At 41.5% G+C, this 17,827-nt stretch overlaps 1 protein-coding gene across 3 annotated transcripts in view; it reads left to right on the forward strand.

The window, feature by feature from the left end:
• Nucleotides 1–389: 389 nt before the first annotated feature.
• Nucleotides 390–17,827, forward strand: part of UBE2U (ubiquitin conjugating enzyme E2 U) — a 39,109-nt gene continuing 21,671 nt past the window's right edge. For 2 of the 3 annotated variants that reach the window (XM_062193379.1, XM_062193380.1), the window contains exons 1-5: nucleotides 390–805; nucleotides 2,719–2,800; nucleotides 5,454–5,546; nucleotides 10,717–10,814; nucleotides 13,240–13,360. In XM_062193379.1, coding sequence (XP_062049363.1) covers nucleotides 740–805; nucleotides 2,719–2,800; nucleotides 5,454–5,546; nucleotides 10,717–10,814; nucleotides 13,240–13,360 — 460 coding nt within the window. In that variant the 5' untranslated portion in view covers nucleotides 390–739. The remainder of the gene's footprint in view (nucleotides 806–2,718; nucleotides 2,801–5,453; nucleotides 5,547–10,716; nucleotides 10,815–13,239; nucleotides 13,361–17,827) is intronic. The other variant, XM_062193381.1, reaches the window with a different exon arrangement.

Raw genomic sequence — 17,827 nt, forward strand, 5'->3', positions numbered from 1 at the left:
TAAGTGAAGACGCTGCTATGAATAACCGTAACCCCGTGCCTGCTGGTCAGTTATTTACTGACAGTTCTTGGTATTCAGAGAAAAAGCAGGGATAATTTCCCAGGGCAACTTCGCGTGAAGGCCTCTGTCACCACCACGCTCGGTCCTCTACGCTGTGCGTGTGGAGTCAGGCGTGGGTGGACGGCGAGGGGGTGGTGTGGCCCTGCCCCGGATCTCATTGGCCCTTCAAAGTGAAACTGTTGGGCGATTGGCTGCGGAGGTATCCAGAAGCCGGACCCACCCCCGCCACCTCGCTGATTGGTTGAGAGGCGCCATGTTCCCACCTCCTATCCGCTGTCGCACCCCGGCAGTTGCTTGGCAACCGGTTTGCGTCCTCCACGAAACAGACACCTGTGCAGCGAAGACGGCCGCTTCCTACGCTTAGACTTCGCGCTCTCACCTAAAGCGCGGACAACAGAGTTGTCCCAGTGGCCGTCCGAGTTTATCGTGGGACTGGGCTGTGCGACGGCAGCCACTGCAGTGACACACCTCAGGGGACGAAGTGCCCAAGTTTTCCTCCTGCGAGCCCTCCTTATCCTAAACTTGGAAGACACCCTGGGGGCGTCCTGGCGTTCTAGAAAGCAAGTAGCTTCTGTCAGTTCCGTAGTTACAGGAGGGAGGCCGAGCTAACCTTGGGCACCCGCCTCAGAGTGAACCTGAGGAACCTGGGGACAAGTGACACACTCTCCTCCAGCTCGTCATGAACCGCAGAGTTTTCCTCTTGCTGGAAAAACACTTCCAAGAGTTCAGAGAGAACAATTATGCGGTGAGTACTGGGGACGTGGAGGGATGTGCTTCCTTGGGTAATGATTTTTTAAGAAGCAGTGTAATCTGTGTTGAGTCTTTATTTAGTTAAACCTATCTTGCCACAGCGGTATTGCTATTTAATGACTATTTCACTATGGTAACCTATTTCATATTAAAATATTAGTATTACTGCTTCAACATAATAGTGGTTAACTATATTGAGTACGTTGTGCCAAGTAAGTTATGTGATTTTAAGTCTTGAATTTCATGGTTGCTCAAGTATATTTACTGAGTGTATTAAGTGTGCACTAAGCATAATTGGTAAGGTTTTCTATGAAATATTTTATTGTCCCTCCATTGGAATAATATTTAAAGTGTAAGAAAAAGTTTATTTTTGGCAACTGTAATTTTGGATTTTTAATGAAAACGTTCTCACTTCATGTCTTCCATATAATATCCATATTGTGCTTTAAAAAGCTTTGAAGGTGCCGGCGCCGCGGTTCAACAGGCTAATCCTCCCCCTTGTGGTGCCGGCACACCGGGTTCTAGTCCCGGTCGGGGCACCGATTCTGTCCCGGTTGCCCCTCTTCCAGTCCAGCTCTCTGCTGTGGCCCGGGAAGGCAGTGGAGGATGGCCCAAGTGCTTGGGCCCTGCACCCCATGGGAGACCAGGAGAAGCACCTGGCTCCTGCCTTCGGATCAGCGCGGTGCGCCGGCCACAATGCGCCAACCGCGGCGGCCATTGGAGGGTGAACCAACGGCAAAGGAAGCCCTTTCTCTCTGTCTCTCTCTCTGTCCACTCTGCCTGTCAAAAAAAAAAAAAAAGCTTTGAAGGGGCAGGCATTTGGTGTAGCGGGTAAGACACCACTTGGGGGGCCCGCGCTGTGGCACAGCGGGTTAAAGCCCTGGCCCGTGACGCTAACATCCCATATGGGTGCCAGTTCGAGTCCAGGCTGCTCCACTTCCAATCCAGCTCTCTGCTGTGGCCTGGGAAAGCAGGAGAAGATGGCCCAAATCCTTGGGCCCCTGCACCTGCATGAGAGACCCAGAAGAAGCTCCTGGCTCCTGACTTCGGATCAGCTCAGCTCTTGCCTTTGCAGCCATTTGGGGAGTGAATGAGCAGATGGAAGACCTCTCCCTCTCTTTTGTCTCTACCTCTCTATGTAACTCTGTCTTTCAAATAAATAAAATAAATCTTTAAAAAAAAAAAAAAAAAAGACACCTCCTGGGCCTCATGCATCCCATATTGGAATGGCTGGATTCCACCTCCACTTCTGGTTCCAGCTTCCTGCTAATGCCCACCTGGGAGGCAGCAGGTGATGGCTCAAGTCCTGGTGTCCCTGCCACTCCTGTGGGAAACCTGGGTTGAGTTGCAGGCTCCTGGCTTCATTGTGAGCACTTGGGGAGTGGGTAGGGATGGAAGCTCTCTCTCTTTGATTCAGTAGACTGTTCAGGAACCACTGAGCAAGGGCCAGCCCATTCTCCCTCTTTCTCTATCCCTGTCTCTCTCCCTCCCCGTTTGTCTTTGCCTTTCAAATAATAAATAAAACATAAATATATATTTTAAGGACACTTTGAAGAAGTAAATACTTTCCAACTGTTTCCATCCTTTTTAATTTGAATATTAAATAGGCTATTGACTTACACAAAAGCTGTATAAGCCACATGCTCCAAATTGACCTTCTAGTCCCACTTATGATTTCCACACATTCTATTTTTAATTTACTCTTCATGTATTTCCTGGGATCTACTTTAACTTCTGTGTAATAAGACATGTAACACCTTCCCAGATCCACAAATTAATTAACTTATCAAAAGAAAAGAAGAAGAAATGTAGGGATTTTGTAATTCAGTGTAACGTGGTATCTGATTTTCAAGACTCTGTTAACTATCTAATCTTTTAAAATCTGCATGGATTTTGTTTTAATGAAAGGGTATTACTGCCTTTCCAACGAGTGAAGACATGATGGAATGGGAGGCTGAAATTGAAGGTCTTCAGGATTCAATGTGGCAAGGTCTGTGGCAGTCTGGTTCTTTAACAAGTTCAGATACCATTAACAGCTTATCTTCCTTAAGTGTATAATAAGGTTGCATTAAATACAATTTCTGGAATTCCTCTTTATATGCGTAATAAATTTGCATTATTGGCCAGCGCCGTGGCTTGCTAGGCTAATCCTCAGCCTGCAGTGCTGGCACCCGGGTTCTAGTCCCAGTTGGGGCACCGGTTCTGTGCCGGTTGCTCCTCTTCCAGTCCAGCTCTCTGCTGTGGCCCAGGAAGGCAGTGGAGGATGGCCCAAGTGCTTGGGCCCTGCACCTACATGGGAGACCAGGAGGAAGCACCTGGCTCCTGGCGTCGGATCGCCACAGTGCCAGCCGTAGCGGCCATCTGGGGAGTGAACCAACAGAAGGAAGACCTTTCTCTCTATCTCTCTCTCTGTCTAACTCTGCCTGTCAAAAAAAAAAAAAATCTATAAAAAAATTTGCATTATGTCAGTTGTCTAGAATTCTGGAACTATTCATATTATTTTTTCCTTATCTGATAGTTTTCACCATTTGTCAACATAGATGGGCATTTTGAGCTTGTGTTTTTCTTTATGCCAAATCTTTTTTTTTTTTTACAGATGGAGTTAGACAGTGAGAGAGAGAGACAGAGAGAAAGGGTCATCCTTCCGTTGGTTCACTCCCCAAATGGCCGCTACGGCCGGCACTGCACCAATCCGAAGCCAGGAGCCAGGTGCTTCCCCCTGGTCTCCCATGCGGGTGCAGGGCCCAGGCACTTGGGCCATTCTCCACTGCCCTCCCGGGCCACAGCAGAAAGCTGGCCTGGAAGAGGAGCAACTGGGACAGAATCCGGCACCCATATGGGATGCCGGCGCTGCAGGCGAAGGATTAACCAAGTGAGCCACAGTGCCGGCCCCTTTGCCAAATCTAATGTTACTACATTTTTAAGAAGCAGACTCAATAAAACATATTAGTTGGGAATATCTTCTTACATTTTCCAAGAGATCAGAGAAGAGCTATCAAATTCCTGCTGGCTTAAAATCCCACAGTTACTGCCCATTTTTTCCTGCAGGTGTTTCACTCTAATTTCTGTAAATCAAATTCTCAAGAAGATTGGGCCGCTGTAAACTTTAATGCTCATGTGCTCTTTCAATTGTGAATTCTTTGAGTAAAGTACGGGAGGCAAACGCATAAGCTGATAACTACGATAAAATATAATATGTGCTGTTAAGGATTTTGAGCAGATGCCAAGAAGGGAGTGATCCGTTAATTTACCTGGGGGAGTCAGGAATGGATTCCCAAGGAGGTGATATTTGAGCTGAGTCCCTAATAATTTGTCATAGTTTGAGAATTTCAGAAAGAGGAGAAGGAAATTTAGGCGGGGGTAAAAAAACAGCACAGCAGAAGCTTTAACAAGATTGGGTACACCAGGATCTGAGTTCAGTCAATATAATGCATACAATAGGGGCAGGGTGGTACAGAGATAGCAGATGGAAAGGATTGGTGGGGGAGAGGTTAAAAACAAGGAGCGATCAGATTGCGAGACATCTTTTATATTATACAGAGGAACCTCTGCACTGTAGAATTTATTTTAAAATAAAACTATGGGATGTCCAACAGCCCCATGAAAAAATGCCCAACATCACTAATCATCAGCAAATCAAAACTACAAATGAAGTGTCACCTCACTCCAGTTAAACTAAAAAAGAAAAAACACACAAAAAAATGACACCTGCTGACAAGAATGTAGAGAGTAGGAAACCCTTGCACACTGTTGGTAACGATGTCAATTATGACAGTCATTGTAGAAGACCGTATAGAGGGTCCTCCCAAAACTGAAATTAGAACCCCCACCTGGTCCAGCCATCCCATGACTGGTTATATTTATGTATGTGTGTGTACATATCCAAGGACAATGAACACACTGTTGAAGAGAGGTCTGCACTCCCATGTTTATTGCAGCGCTATTCATGATAGCCAAGGAATTGAAACAACCGAAGTATCCATCCACTGCTAATGAGTAAAACAAATGTGATACACATACACAATGGAATCCTGTTCAGCCATTCAAAAGGGTGAAATCTTATCAGTTGCAACAACATGGATGGAATTGGAAGTCATTATGTTAAGGGGAATAAGCCAAGCCCCAATAAGACAAATACCACATGATCTCATTCATGAATTGAATCTGAAAATGTTGATCTCATAGAAGTTAAGAGTAGAGTGGTGGTTACTAGAGGCTAGAAGAAGGTGGGGCGTGGGAAAATTTGATTAATGGGTACCAAGTTATAGTTAGATAGCAGTAAGAAGTTCTGGCATTCTATTGCACAGAAGGGTAATATGGATTATGATGATACATAGAATATTACCATAAAAATGGAAGGAAGGATTTTAAATGTTTTGACATAAAGAAATGTTAAATGTTTGAAGAGATAGATATATTTACCCTTATTGGACATTGCACAGTGTACAAATATATGGAAATATCACAAGGTACCCCATAAATCTGGGTAATTTTTATGTGTGGGTTAAAAGTAATAAAATAGAAAAAATAAAAAATAAAGCTATGGGGAGCTAAACTATATGGAGAAACCTCAGTGTTAATTAGGTTGGAGTTAATCAGTACAACAGGATGCTTTAGGAAAAATGCCTATTTCTATTTTACAGGACTCGTCTTTGAGCTGACAATAGATTTTACGCCAGAGTACAACTTTGTCCCTCCAGTGGTGAAATTTAGAACAATTCCTTTTCATCCAAATGGTAAGGACCAAATGAGATGTTTCATATCAAGGGCCCTGTCCCTATTATCCTTCTTCTCTTTAGTTTTTTTTTTTTTTTTTTTTTTTTTTTTTTTTTTTTTTTACGATTTATTTATTTTATTTGAAAAGCAGAGTTACAGAGAGGCTGAGGCAGGGGTTGGGGGAAGGGGAGAAAGAGAGAGAGAGAGAGAGAGAGAGAGAGAGAGAGAGGTCTTCTGTCCGCTGGTTCACTCCCCAGATGGCTGCTTTGGCCCAAACTGCACCAATCCGAAGCCAGGAGCTTCTTCCGGGTCTGCCATGCAGATGCAGAGGCCCAAGGACTTGGGCCATCTTCCACTGTTTTCCCAGGCCATAGCAGAGAGCTGAAACGGAAATGGAGCAGCCGGGACTAGAACCAGCACCCATATGGGATGCCAGCACTGCAGGCAGTGGCTTTACCCGCTACGCCACAGCGCCAGCCCCTCTTTAGTTTTTAATAATCATTTTTCTTTTTAACAACTTCATTATGATCATAAAAGAATGTTCATTGGGAAAAACACAAAAAGTCAGGAATAAATTACTTTGAATCTTTTTTCTATGTATTAGATATTTTTGTGTGTGGTCGAGGTATTTCATATAAAGTTTTATATCTAGACCCCCTTATTTAAAATGCCATGTCCTTTTACTGTATTATTCATCATTCTTCAAACAGTCACTTCTGATGACTCCATAGTAGACTAATTTTTTATCATTATAAAAACTGTTAAAAAATGGAAAGATCAGTTTAGGAAAAAGTAAGTTAGATTGCAGCTACACATTACATACTTAAGCGAATTCTTGAAGTATCACAAATAAAAAATGTTTTATAAAGATTTATTTATTTGAAAGGCAGAGTTACAGACAGAGAGGGAGAAAGAGAGAGAGAGAGAGAGAGTGAGTCTGGGCCATTGTGGCCATTTGGGGGAGTGAATCAACAGAGCTGGGCCAATCAAGCCAGGAGCTTCTTCCTGGTCTCCTATTGGGTGCAGGGGCCCAAGCACTTGGACCATCTTCCATTGCTTTCCCAGGTGCATTAGCAAGAAGATGGATCAGAAGTGGAGCAGCTGAGACTCAAACGTCACAGGCAGCGGCTTAACAAGTTGGGCTACAACACAAGCTGCAAACCTGAAAATTTTAAATTCCTCAGAAGAAGAAAATCTAACAGAATTTCTTATGTATTTGGAGAGAAAGGCCTTTATAAGCATGATAAAACCCAGAAACTATTAGAAAAGCCTGACACATTAAATTATATAAACATTAAAATACATCAATAGCCAATGTCATTATAAACAAAGACATTGACTTTTGCAAATGGAGAGAAAATATTTGCAATGCTTACTATAACCATACCATGTAAAGAACACTTGTGAATCAATAAGAAAAAGACACACTTAATAGAAGAAACATAGCAAAAATAAACTCAAAAAGGTGCTTAACAAGAAAATAAAAGCGGGGGCCGGCACTGTGGGGCAGTGGGTTAATGCCTTGGCCTGAAGCGCTGGCATCCTGTATGGGCACTGGTTCAAGACCCAGCTGCTCCACTTATGATCCAGCTCTCTGCTATGGCCTGGGAAAGCAGTAGAAGATGGCCCAAGTCCTTGGGCTCCTGCACCCACATGGGAGACCAGGAGGAAGTTCCTGGCTCCTGTCTTCGGATCGGTGCAGCTCCGGCCATTACAGCCATCTGGGGAGTAAACCAGCAAATAGAAGACCTCTCTCTCTGTCCCTACCTCTCTCTGTAACTCTGCCTTTCAAATAAATAAAATAAATCTTTTTAAAAATATACTTAATACAATGAGAAGGTTATATGCATAGCTGTTATGGTTATATTAGTAAGTCTTATGCTCTGTTGATTGGGGAATAATGAAGAGTCTAGCTCTTACGTGTCCAGTACAGACACAGTTTTCCTCCAGATGTTTTCATTTTGATGTTGACTGAATCCTTGGATGCTGAACCTACAGATAGGAGAGCCAACTCAAATCTCAGTGTCAATTAATATAGGAATTTTTTTAAGATTTATTTATTTATTTGAAAGAGTTAGGTAGAGACAGAGAGAGAGGTCTTCCATCTTCTGGTTCACTCCCCAGATGGCTGCAACTGCCGGAGCTGCACCAATCCCAAAATAGGAGCCAGGAGCTTCTTCCGGGTCTCCCACGCAGGTGCAGGGGCCCAAGCACTTGGGCCATCTTCTACTGCTTTCCCAGGCCTTAGCAGAGAGCTTGATCGGAAGAGGAGCAGCTGGGACTAGAAACGGCGTCCATATGGGATGCTGGCTCTTCAGGCCAGGGCTTTAACCTGCTATGCTACAGTGCTGGCCCCTCATATAGGAATTTTTAAGGAAAATATCGTACAGTGATTTTCCCCACACATAACAAGGAATATTATGAAAACTAAGCTTTTTGATCATTGCTGTATTCCAAGAATCTTCAATGCCTGGCACATTGTAGATATTTTTAGATAAATATTTATGGCTTGGGGATGTGTTGACAATTCATTGTTAATAAACAAAAAAACACTTCAAACAAGAAAAGGTAAAATGTAATTCTGTTTAATATTCATGCATGTATGAGTACACCTTGATTTGTGTGCGTGTATGTTTGTATGGACCAACTGGTGATAACTCTGAAGAGCAGAATTAGTACGCAGCTGAATATGTATTTTCCTTTCTTTTATGTGCTTTTACTTTTTTAAGATTTGTTTTATTTTATTTGAAAGACAGACTTATAAAGAGAGAGGCAGAGAGAGAGATATTTCATCCTCTGGTTCACTCCCCAAATGGCCTTAATGGCCAAAACTGGGAAGATCTGAAGCTAGGAGCCAGGAACATCTTCTGGATCTCCCACATGGATGCAGGGGCCCAAGGACTTGGGCCATCTTCTACTGCTTTCCTAGGCCATAGCAGAGAGCTGGATCAGAAGTGGAGCAGCCAGGACTTAAACCAGCACCCAGATGGGATGCCAGGGTCTCAAGCAGCAGCATTACCCACTATGCCACAGCACCAGCCTCTGTACTTTCACTTTTATGTACTTTGTTTTTCACAAGTATGTTATTACTTTTTGTAATCAAAACCTTATTTTGAAACTTTTAACACAAAATGAATGATTTTCATGTGCCATTTTTGTTGAAAATACTTAGGAATAGAATTACTGGGTTGAATTTAATTGGGGACTAGTCTTATTCCCCAATCCTCACTCCTGCTAGGAGGGAAAGATTTGGGAAAACTTGTGACTGCCCTTATTTTTCTCCTTGGCTCTTCCCAGGAAAAGCAGTCACTTAGGTGACTGGGGACTCGGGGGAAGGACCTGAGCAAGTTTGTCACGGTACATTCTCAGCACTTTCTTTCCCACCATCCTTTCCTTAGTTGGGTGCAGTCTCTGTTTCTCAGGCAGGGAACTTCAGGAGGAAAGAAACCGGGCCACCTTGGTGGACCCTGATAAAAGCCGCTGATCAAGTGCCTTCTCCATTTCAGTCTTGCGTACAGAAAAGCTATGTCTTAAACCCCGTCTTTCAACACGATGGTCTATTTCATAATTACATATGCACTGGAGAGGAAAGGAGGGGTACTTACAGGCCTGCAAACCCCACACAGTAGCTATGCACACCTCTAAATCTTAGCTATACAAAGCCAGATTGCCTTTCAGCGGCTTCACTCTCCCACTAGGGAGTGTGTATATAGTTCTCATTTTAGCAACTTCCAGTTCTGGACATTGAAAGTTTGGAGAAGTTTTTTGCCAATTTGATAAGCATTTTTCTATTATTTTAAGAAGTACTTCTTGCCTGAGTTCTTGGGTCCCGGGAGATCTGGAAGAACCTTCTAGCTCCTGGCTCCTGACTTCGGCCTGGCCCAGCCCGGGTTGTTGCAGCCATGTGGAAAGTGAACCAGCAGATGGAAGATCTTTCTCTGCCTCTCTTCTCTCTCTCTATAACTCTGAGCTTCAAATAAATAAATACATCTTTAAAAAAAAGGAGGAAGCACTTTTTTGAATGCTTGTAAAGTAAGCATTTTTTCACATTTGTTGTTTTTTTACTTTATAACTTGCCTGATAATTCATGTTATCACATTGTCCTAGATGTTGCAAATATTTCCCCTGATTTGTCATTAACTTTACATTTCACTTACACTGTGTTTTTATATCTGAGATTTAAACATTTTTATGTCAGATTTAAACTTTTGAAAAGGTTTTATTGGCTTTAAGCTTAGATTATCTTTTCCGTTGAAAAACCAAATTGGCTTTTTAATTTTCTTGTAGTTGTGTGGTTTTAGTTTTTACATTTAGCTCAATTCTTTTAAAAAAGAGAAAACCTCTATTATTTTGTTTCAAACCCTGAATTAAATCGCCATGTTGGGGCATAGGCCAGTCTTTGTATATCTTCACCCACCTAACGGGCAAGCTGGGGACAGGAGGGGCCGCCCCTCCTCGATATGAGGATTCCATTTCTAGGTCCAAGGCTTTTACTCTGTCACCATTTCCAGACAGTGAGAAAGGGGAAAGAGAAGAAAAATAGGATTAAACAGCTCTTTAAGAAAAACATGGCCCAGAATTTGCACACTCATGCTTATATCCCATGACTAAGACTTAGTCACATTGGCTGGCGCTGCGGCTCACTAGGCTAATCTTCCACCTGCGATGCCGGCACCCCGGGGTTCTAGTCCCAGTTGGAGCACCGGTTCTAGTCCCGGTGGCTCCTCTTCCAGTCCAGCTCTCTGCTGTGGCCCAGGAGGGCAGTGGAGGATGGCCCAAGTGCTTGGGCCCTGCACCTGCATGGGAGACCAGGAGGAAGCACCTGGCTCCTGGCTTCTGATCGGCACAGCACGCAGGCCATAGCGGCCATTTGGGGGGTGAACCAACGGAAGGAAGACCTTTCTCTCTGTCTCTCTCTCTCTCTCTGTCTAACTCTGCCTGTTAAAAAAAAAAAAAAACTTAGTCACATGAGCACATCTTGCTAGAAGAAAGCTTAGGAAAAACAGCATGGGCACCCATGTCGTCAGCCAGAACAACAAGAGAGGGTGAAGACTGGGGACAGACATGGTGTTTCATTGCAGAGGGAAGAAATAGTAAAAAGGAAGAGTGGATGTAAATAGTCTTCCTGGTTTATCATTTTGATGTTCATAAATTTCAAATATTTTTTCTATGTGTATTGTTTTAATACAGTAGACCCCTATACTGGTCAACCATGTATAGATTTTTTGGACAACCCTGAAAAATGGAATACAAGCTACACGTTGAGCAGCATCTTACTCACTCTACAGGTAAGAATGGAGTTAACACAATGCTCTCTTTAATACTTTGAATACCACAGTCACACAAAACATAAAAATTAAAATGTACAAAGCATATTTAAAAGACTTTATCTAAATCAACATTTCTATGTTAAGTTTCTAAACTGGAATTTAAATTATAAAGACTAATATTTTTAAATGAAGTGAGTAACTAAGGCCCTTTACAACTGACTGCATATTTTATGAAGAAGAAAAGTCTTGTTAGGATGGTTTCAATTCTAGAAATATAGCCTTAGATTTTCTTTTGGCTCCTGACTTCACTTCCTGATATTGAGCAGGCCTTTTAGGTCTTTGCTCATTCCTGAACCTTGCCTTTCTCCGAGAAGTGAATCAAATGATTACAACTGAGAATGTTTTGCTTTATCCTTTGTTTCTGACAGTGTTGGCTACTTTCTCTTACATGTTCACATCAAACCGAGTGAACAATTAAACCAGAGATTTTCTCTCCTCAGATAGATGCCTGTTTCCCAACTACTACCTCCATCCCCTCTGGGCCCGTGGTACTTAGTAACATGCTCAGTGTTTTGTTATTCCTGACCCTGTAAAACCCTCCTTTCTTATCCAACGCTAAACCAAATTATTTCAGCCAACCAACTTATCATTAGTAACAAATGGAAATATAATATTAAATTTTTATTATCAAGAACACTTGGAGAATGAAATATTCTGGCTTAATTGAAATTTTCTCAACATAGAATTACTACATAAATTCCATTTCTCGTTTTGTAGTTTTAAAAATAAATAAAATAATAGTTTATTTTCTGGCTGGTCAGCTTAGTATACTGAGTAAAATGTAAATCCTTTTTAAAAATTCAGTATTTGGTTCATTCATTCACTCCTTCTGTAAGTGTGTGTAGAGCATCCACCTGCATGGGGCTGTGTGCTAAGAGAAATCTGAATAAAAACGTCAAGGAAGCAAGCGAGGCAGGTAGATATCTGGGGTTCATCTTCTGGGTCTCTTCAAAGGTAAATGTGAATATCAACACCCATCCATAGAATAGATTCCAGATCCATGGGCATTAACTAATTTTATCTTACAAAATGTTATCTGCTGCTCTCATTGTTTACTGGAATTCCATATTTTGGTATTTATCCCTTGGAAAGCTTTTTATGTTATTTCATACTACCACATGGTTATTTTAAAAGTTGAGCTTTCTATTTTTATTATTTAGCAGATGTCTTATTTATTAATTTTAATATGACTTTATATTCCAATTCTTTAAAAATCATAAAATATACTTAACAGCTTGTGTATATATTGCATGGGTAGATCATAGGCACAGTGGTTAATGAGAAGACTATTGAATAAACTTTACCAGATAAGCTTCCCTTAGTAAACTTACATCTGTACAGCCAAAGACCAAAAGCCTGTATGGAAGATAAGTCTCCTCTACCCCCACCCACTCTGAAAGGTATAGTGAAATCCACACTGAACCCTTCTTGAAGCAAGTATTCCATTCTTGGACAGATAGCCCCAATGTGTTTCCCAAATAGGAAAACTCAAGTTACAGCAGCAAATTCTTGTTGATTTTGAGATATCAAATGTCAGATGGTTACTTTCATGATTGAGAGATTGCCATCATTCCCATAACTTCCAAGCCATAACTATCCACTTTGACCAGCATCTACACTTGTATATTACAAGGTTTAGCATATTTTATCATATAATTTGCATGTTGTAAGATACAATGTCTATATTACTAAATTGCAATAAATATTTTCAATTTGGGGAGATATAATTTCGAGGTAACAGATAAACAAGTCATGGTCTTGTGAAGTTGTAGTTACTTCTGGTCATTCATATGATGCAGACACACAGGATTTTAAAGATGTCTGCTATGTATTACTGTGAAAGGACTTGCAGATGAAATTATATTTACTCGTCAGCTGACCTTCAAATTGTCCTGAGTTGTGCCTAGAAATAAGCAGCTAAATTCATTGTAGTTACACTTAGCAGCTGGAGAAGACAGCTACAGATAATAAATTAATCAAGTGTGTGCAACCTCAGTACCTGTGCTTGTTCATCCATGTTCTAATGTGGTATCGTGTTAAAACGTAAAGTTTTATTTCTTAAGCCCGCGTAATGGAAATGTTTCAGTGTTTCCTAATGTTTAGTTCCTTTTCCATAGAAACCCAGTTCAAATGTGTATGACAGGAAGGAATGTGACAGGAAGGACTGTTAACTTGCTCTGACACCAGCGTTTAGCTTGTGAGTGTGCAGTATAAAACCAAGACAGATTGGAAGCTTCTTAAGTGTAAAGACTGTGTCTCACGTTACCTTTATCTCTATTCACAGGTCTGTACATAGTAGGCATGTAATAAGTGTTTATTGAAAGTTGTATTATCGGCTTGTGTTTCTGCTTTAAAACGTTATGTTGTCTATGTTTTCCTGTAGGTTATGCTCTCTAATCCAGGGCTAGAACAGCCAGTGAATTTGGAAGCAGCCCAAATGCTGATTGAAGATGAATCTATATACAGAACACTACTTCAAAGACTTTTCCACAAGTCATGCAAATGTAAGAAATGCCTACTTACTGTTATGTGGTAACCATTGATTATGCATTAAATTTGTAGAGCAAATAAGTAATCTAGAAAATAATTGCTATATAATGGAATATTTAAATATTTTCTGTATCCATTTTCAGTTTAAAAAAATGGTACAAAGATCCCTTTTACTATAACTCTTTGTCAAACCAATCTCTTTCAAAAGATCAACCAAGACCTTAAGCTTATTATCTTTCAATGCTCTGATGGTGTGGATGGTTGGTGCCAGTTGAAACTAGTCTACCCATCAGAAAGCTGTCACATCCGATTTTAACTCAAGTACTTGGGCCATCATCTGCTGCCTTTCCAGCCACATTCTTCAGGAGCTGGGTTAGAAGCTCAGTAGCTGGGACTCGACACTCTGACACGGGATACTAGTGTTGCAGGAGGCACTTAACCCACTGAGCCACAATGCTGGCCCCAAATGGCAATTTCTAAAACTTATTTTAAGGAATTTTCTATTGTTCTTGGGTGCTTTTTTAAAGTTAATTAAGTTTCTAAGAAAAAAAGAAGAAGGTGAAGGAGGAGGAGGGGGAGGGAAGAAGGAGGTGGAAGAAGAGGAGGAGGAGGAGAAGGAAAGAAGAGAAATTAACTTCAAGATGCAATGACTTGGAACAGCCCTTGTCTCAACTGTTGAGGAACATTTTTCGATTTTTTTTCATCGTGCAAATTGTAGAACTCTGCATAGAGTTGGTCTTCCATGTATGAGGTTGATTGAAAATGGATCTTAGTGGAGAATGGGACTGGGAATGGGAGAGGGAGGGTGTGGAGGGGTAGGAATGTGGGTAGGAGGGTTTCTTTGGGAGAAAAAAAAAAGAAACAAACTACTCCTCCACACACACACAAAAAGAATTTCCTGCAAGAAATAATTCTGTGCAATACGTTTTCAGGTTTTCCCTGCAGAAGGAAAGTGATAAGAAAACGATGTCCTTTGTTTGTCGTGCTTTCTTTGACAGGCATCACTCAACAAACACTCCTTTCCGTTCTCCACCTATGTTGTCACACCTAACATAAAAGCTGCCCAGATTGCCACAACACACAGGAAAGAGCCACACAGCGAGCAGTACTCGGGCAGCTTTCACTACGTGCTCTCAGTTACGTTGGTGAAACATAAGGAACGCTAAGGCAGTAAGCAGGGGTCAGCTTGTTTGCCTGACCTTGCTGGACTGAGGGTATCATGCCAGAGAATGGTGTCTGTGGCTTCCTGGGAAAGACTTGCAGCAACGCTGAAGACACAGTTCCTATGTATCAGAAATGAGGAAGTGGCAGAAAACGTGTCCCCTCTCAGTTAGGTGGTAATATAGTACTTCTGTCTGGGTTTGTGTGGAAAATGAATGCAACGGGAATTAATCACTTGTATCTGCTTGGGAAAAAAATCTCTACTAAAATACTACAAGAATCCTTTCCCGTCTTTTAATAAAGACATATGAGGGAATTGTTATAATTTTAGGGAACACAAAACTGGAACAGCTAGTTCATCACATAAATAGGACGCACAGGCAGCTAATTATACCATGCTGGGGGCATTTGTTAGAGGCTAGAACTGTATCCTCTGTGTCCAGTGTCGTGTCTGACCATAGGTATTGAATAAAAAGGTGTAGAATGAGTGAATGAAAAACAAGCCTAAGCTTAGTTCTTGATTGTACTTCATGGTTTACTTGGTGCTTTGAGCATGTAATCAACTGATCTTCACAGCCCCCTGCTCAGAGAGGAAGTCAAGGATAAGGTGATTAGCCAAAGGCCCCTGGCAAACTGCAGCACTGGGCTTTCTCAGTCCCCCTGTGCCTGCAGGCTTAGTGAATTGACTGGAAAGTCACTCATTTGGGGTCAAAGAATTAAAAGCTGCAAGTACAGAATGGAAGCAGCCTGACTTGATAAAGCGAACTCTGTCCTGTCACCAAGCTCTCAAGGTAGCTGTTTGTGTGCCCTTCTCCCAAGCGTGTGTTCCATTATTTTACACTCCTGGTTCGGTGAGCAGCCATCTGGACTACCAGTGCACACAGGTCCAGCATCACCTTTCCTCTAGCTAGGAAAGTGTGTGTACTTAGCCAATGCCAGGGAAGATGAAGGGCAGCTGTAAATTGTGTCTTCAAATAATTGAAGAGATCTCCAGGAGAAAAGAGGTATGGTTGTAGTTCATCTTTGTAGTTCCAGGGCTCACATAGAAATTACAAGTCAGCCATTCCTTCTCCAGGCCTGCTAAGTTGTAGCTACGGGAGTCCAGTGTATGCAGGCATGGCCCTGCCTTGTGTCAAAACATATCATGGTGATTTCCCTGCATAATTAGCTGTCTGGAATTAATTTCGTTAACCTAAGGCTAAGCTTGGCATTTGATATGCAGACATGCAAATGCCTCTCATGCCCCAAACGTTTCCCTAACATCTGTTATGTTTTTTCTAACCTGAACAGCTAGGTCTTTGCCTTGATGTGTTGATAAGAAGACACAAAACTCTGAACTCAAACCCAGTTGGTAGAGGCCCAGTGACCTGCCCATATCCTGTCACCCTCCTTTCACTGTGGCCTTGTCCCTATCTCCCTTATTTTTATAGCACGTACATACCCCAGCTGCCTGGGACAGTCCTGGTATAATTATTTCTAGTACCTCTTTTACTTTGCAGTGGATCAGTTTGTATAATAAATTAAGCAGTTAGAAGAATATCTAACTGATCTCTCCTGGAAGTAAATGCCACTCTAGTGGTAGCATCCTCAATGGGAAAGTCCGTCCAGGTCCCAGCTGGCCAAACAGAGGGAAGGATTTTTCTGACAATTCAAGTTGCTTAATAGAGTAGACAAGCCTGGCTTTGCAGGTAGTCAACTCCTTATCACTAAAAGTATTATTTAAAAAAATTTATTTACTTGAAAGGCAGAATTACAGAGAGAAGGAGAGATAGAGAGAAGTCTTCCATTTGCTGGTTCAGCCCTCAAATGACCACATCGCTGGGACTGAGCCAAGCTGGGGCCAGGAACCAGGAGCTTCTTCTAGATCACTCACATGGGTGGCAGGGACCCAGGCACTTGGACTTTCTTTCATTGCTTTCCCAGGTTATTAGCTGGGAGCTGATTCGGAAGTGGACTAGCCAGGACTAGTCGGCACCCATATGGGATGCTGGTGTCACAGGCAATGGCTTAGCCTGCTATGCCACAGGGCCAGCCCCTGAAAGTGTTCTTTTATAACTAGTGTTTCTTCAGTGGAGTCAAATGACCATTTTTCAGGGCTGTTGTCAAAGAGCATCTTGCCTGGTGTCAGGAGTTATACAAGGGGGCCTTTCAAGTACCTTCCAAGTTCGGTTATGGAAACTTGGAGGAGGAAAGATCTGGAAGGAGACAATTCCTAATAACTGCTCGTCTTCTATGTTCTGAGTATTGTTGCTTTCGAATTTGCTGCAGAGATTTCATAGGTACTACATGTCTTTTTTTTTTTTAATTTGTCCTTGTGACTTCATTTCTGTTTGGTTATGTAGTCAAATAGTGTTTATCTCCTGCTTACCACAGTTACTTTTATATTTTAAAACATAAGGTTCATGGTCGGCGCCGTGGCTCAACAGGCTAATCCTCCGCCTTGCAGCGCTTGCACACTGGGTTCTAGTCCTGGTCGGGGCGCCGGATTCTGTCCCGGTTGCCCCCTTCCAGGCCAGCTCTCTGCTATGGCCCGGGAAGGCAGTGGAGGATGGCCCAAGTCCTTGGGCCCTGCACCCCATGGGAGACCAGGATAAGCACCTGGCTCCTGGCTTCGGATCAGCGCGGTGCGCCGGCTGCAGCGACCATTGGAGGGTGAACCAACGGCAAAGGAAGACCTTTCTCTCTGTCTCTCTCTCTCTCACTGTCCACTCTGCCTGTCAAAAAAAAATATATAAGGTGCATATAACTCAAAAATATTTTAATTGAAGGAAGCTACAAGAAAATAAATAATAAAATTGAGTAATGATAACTAAGCATGAGGTAATGATTTTTTTCTATATATATTCCTATATATATATTTTTTCAAATATATATATTTATATATATATAAATTATATTATATTATATTATATTATTATATAATTATATTATATTATATTATATTATATAATTATAATTATAATATTATATAATTATATTATATTTTATATATAGGAATATATATATATTTTTTCAAATATATTCCTATGGCTTTTGATAAATAAAGGAGGAAATCCTAATAGGTTTCAAATACTTATCTAAATAAATTGTAATATAATAACTGACAGATGAATCATACTACTAGAAACAGGAGTATTAGTAAAAAGGGTTTTACAGAAATTCATGGAAAATGTCTATGAAAGGTAAGTTTATTTAAATGCAAAAATTATTTTAGAAAAACCATAAGCTTCTTAAAGTACCCTTGTATTAGAGAGATTTTAATACTCATTTATATTATATACTTTCAAAAAATCTGATAATTGTGCAACTATATCCTATTC

Source organism: Lepus europaeus, chromosome 5 (genome assembly GCF_033115175.1).
Source record: "Lepus europaeus isolate LE1 chromosome 5, mLepTim1.pri, whole genome shotgun sequence".
NCBI lineage: Eukaryota > Metazoa > Chordata > Mammalia > Lagomorpha > Leporidae > Lepus > Lepus europaeus.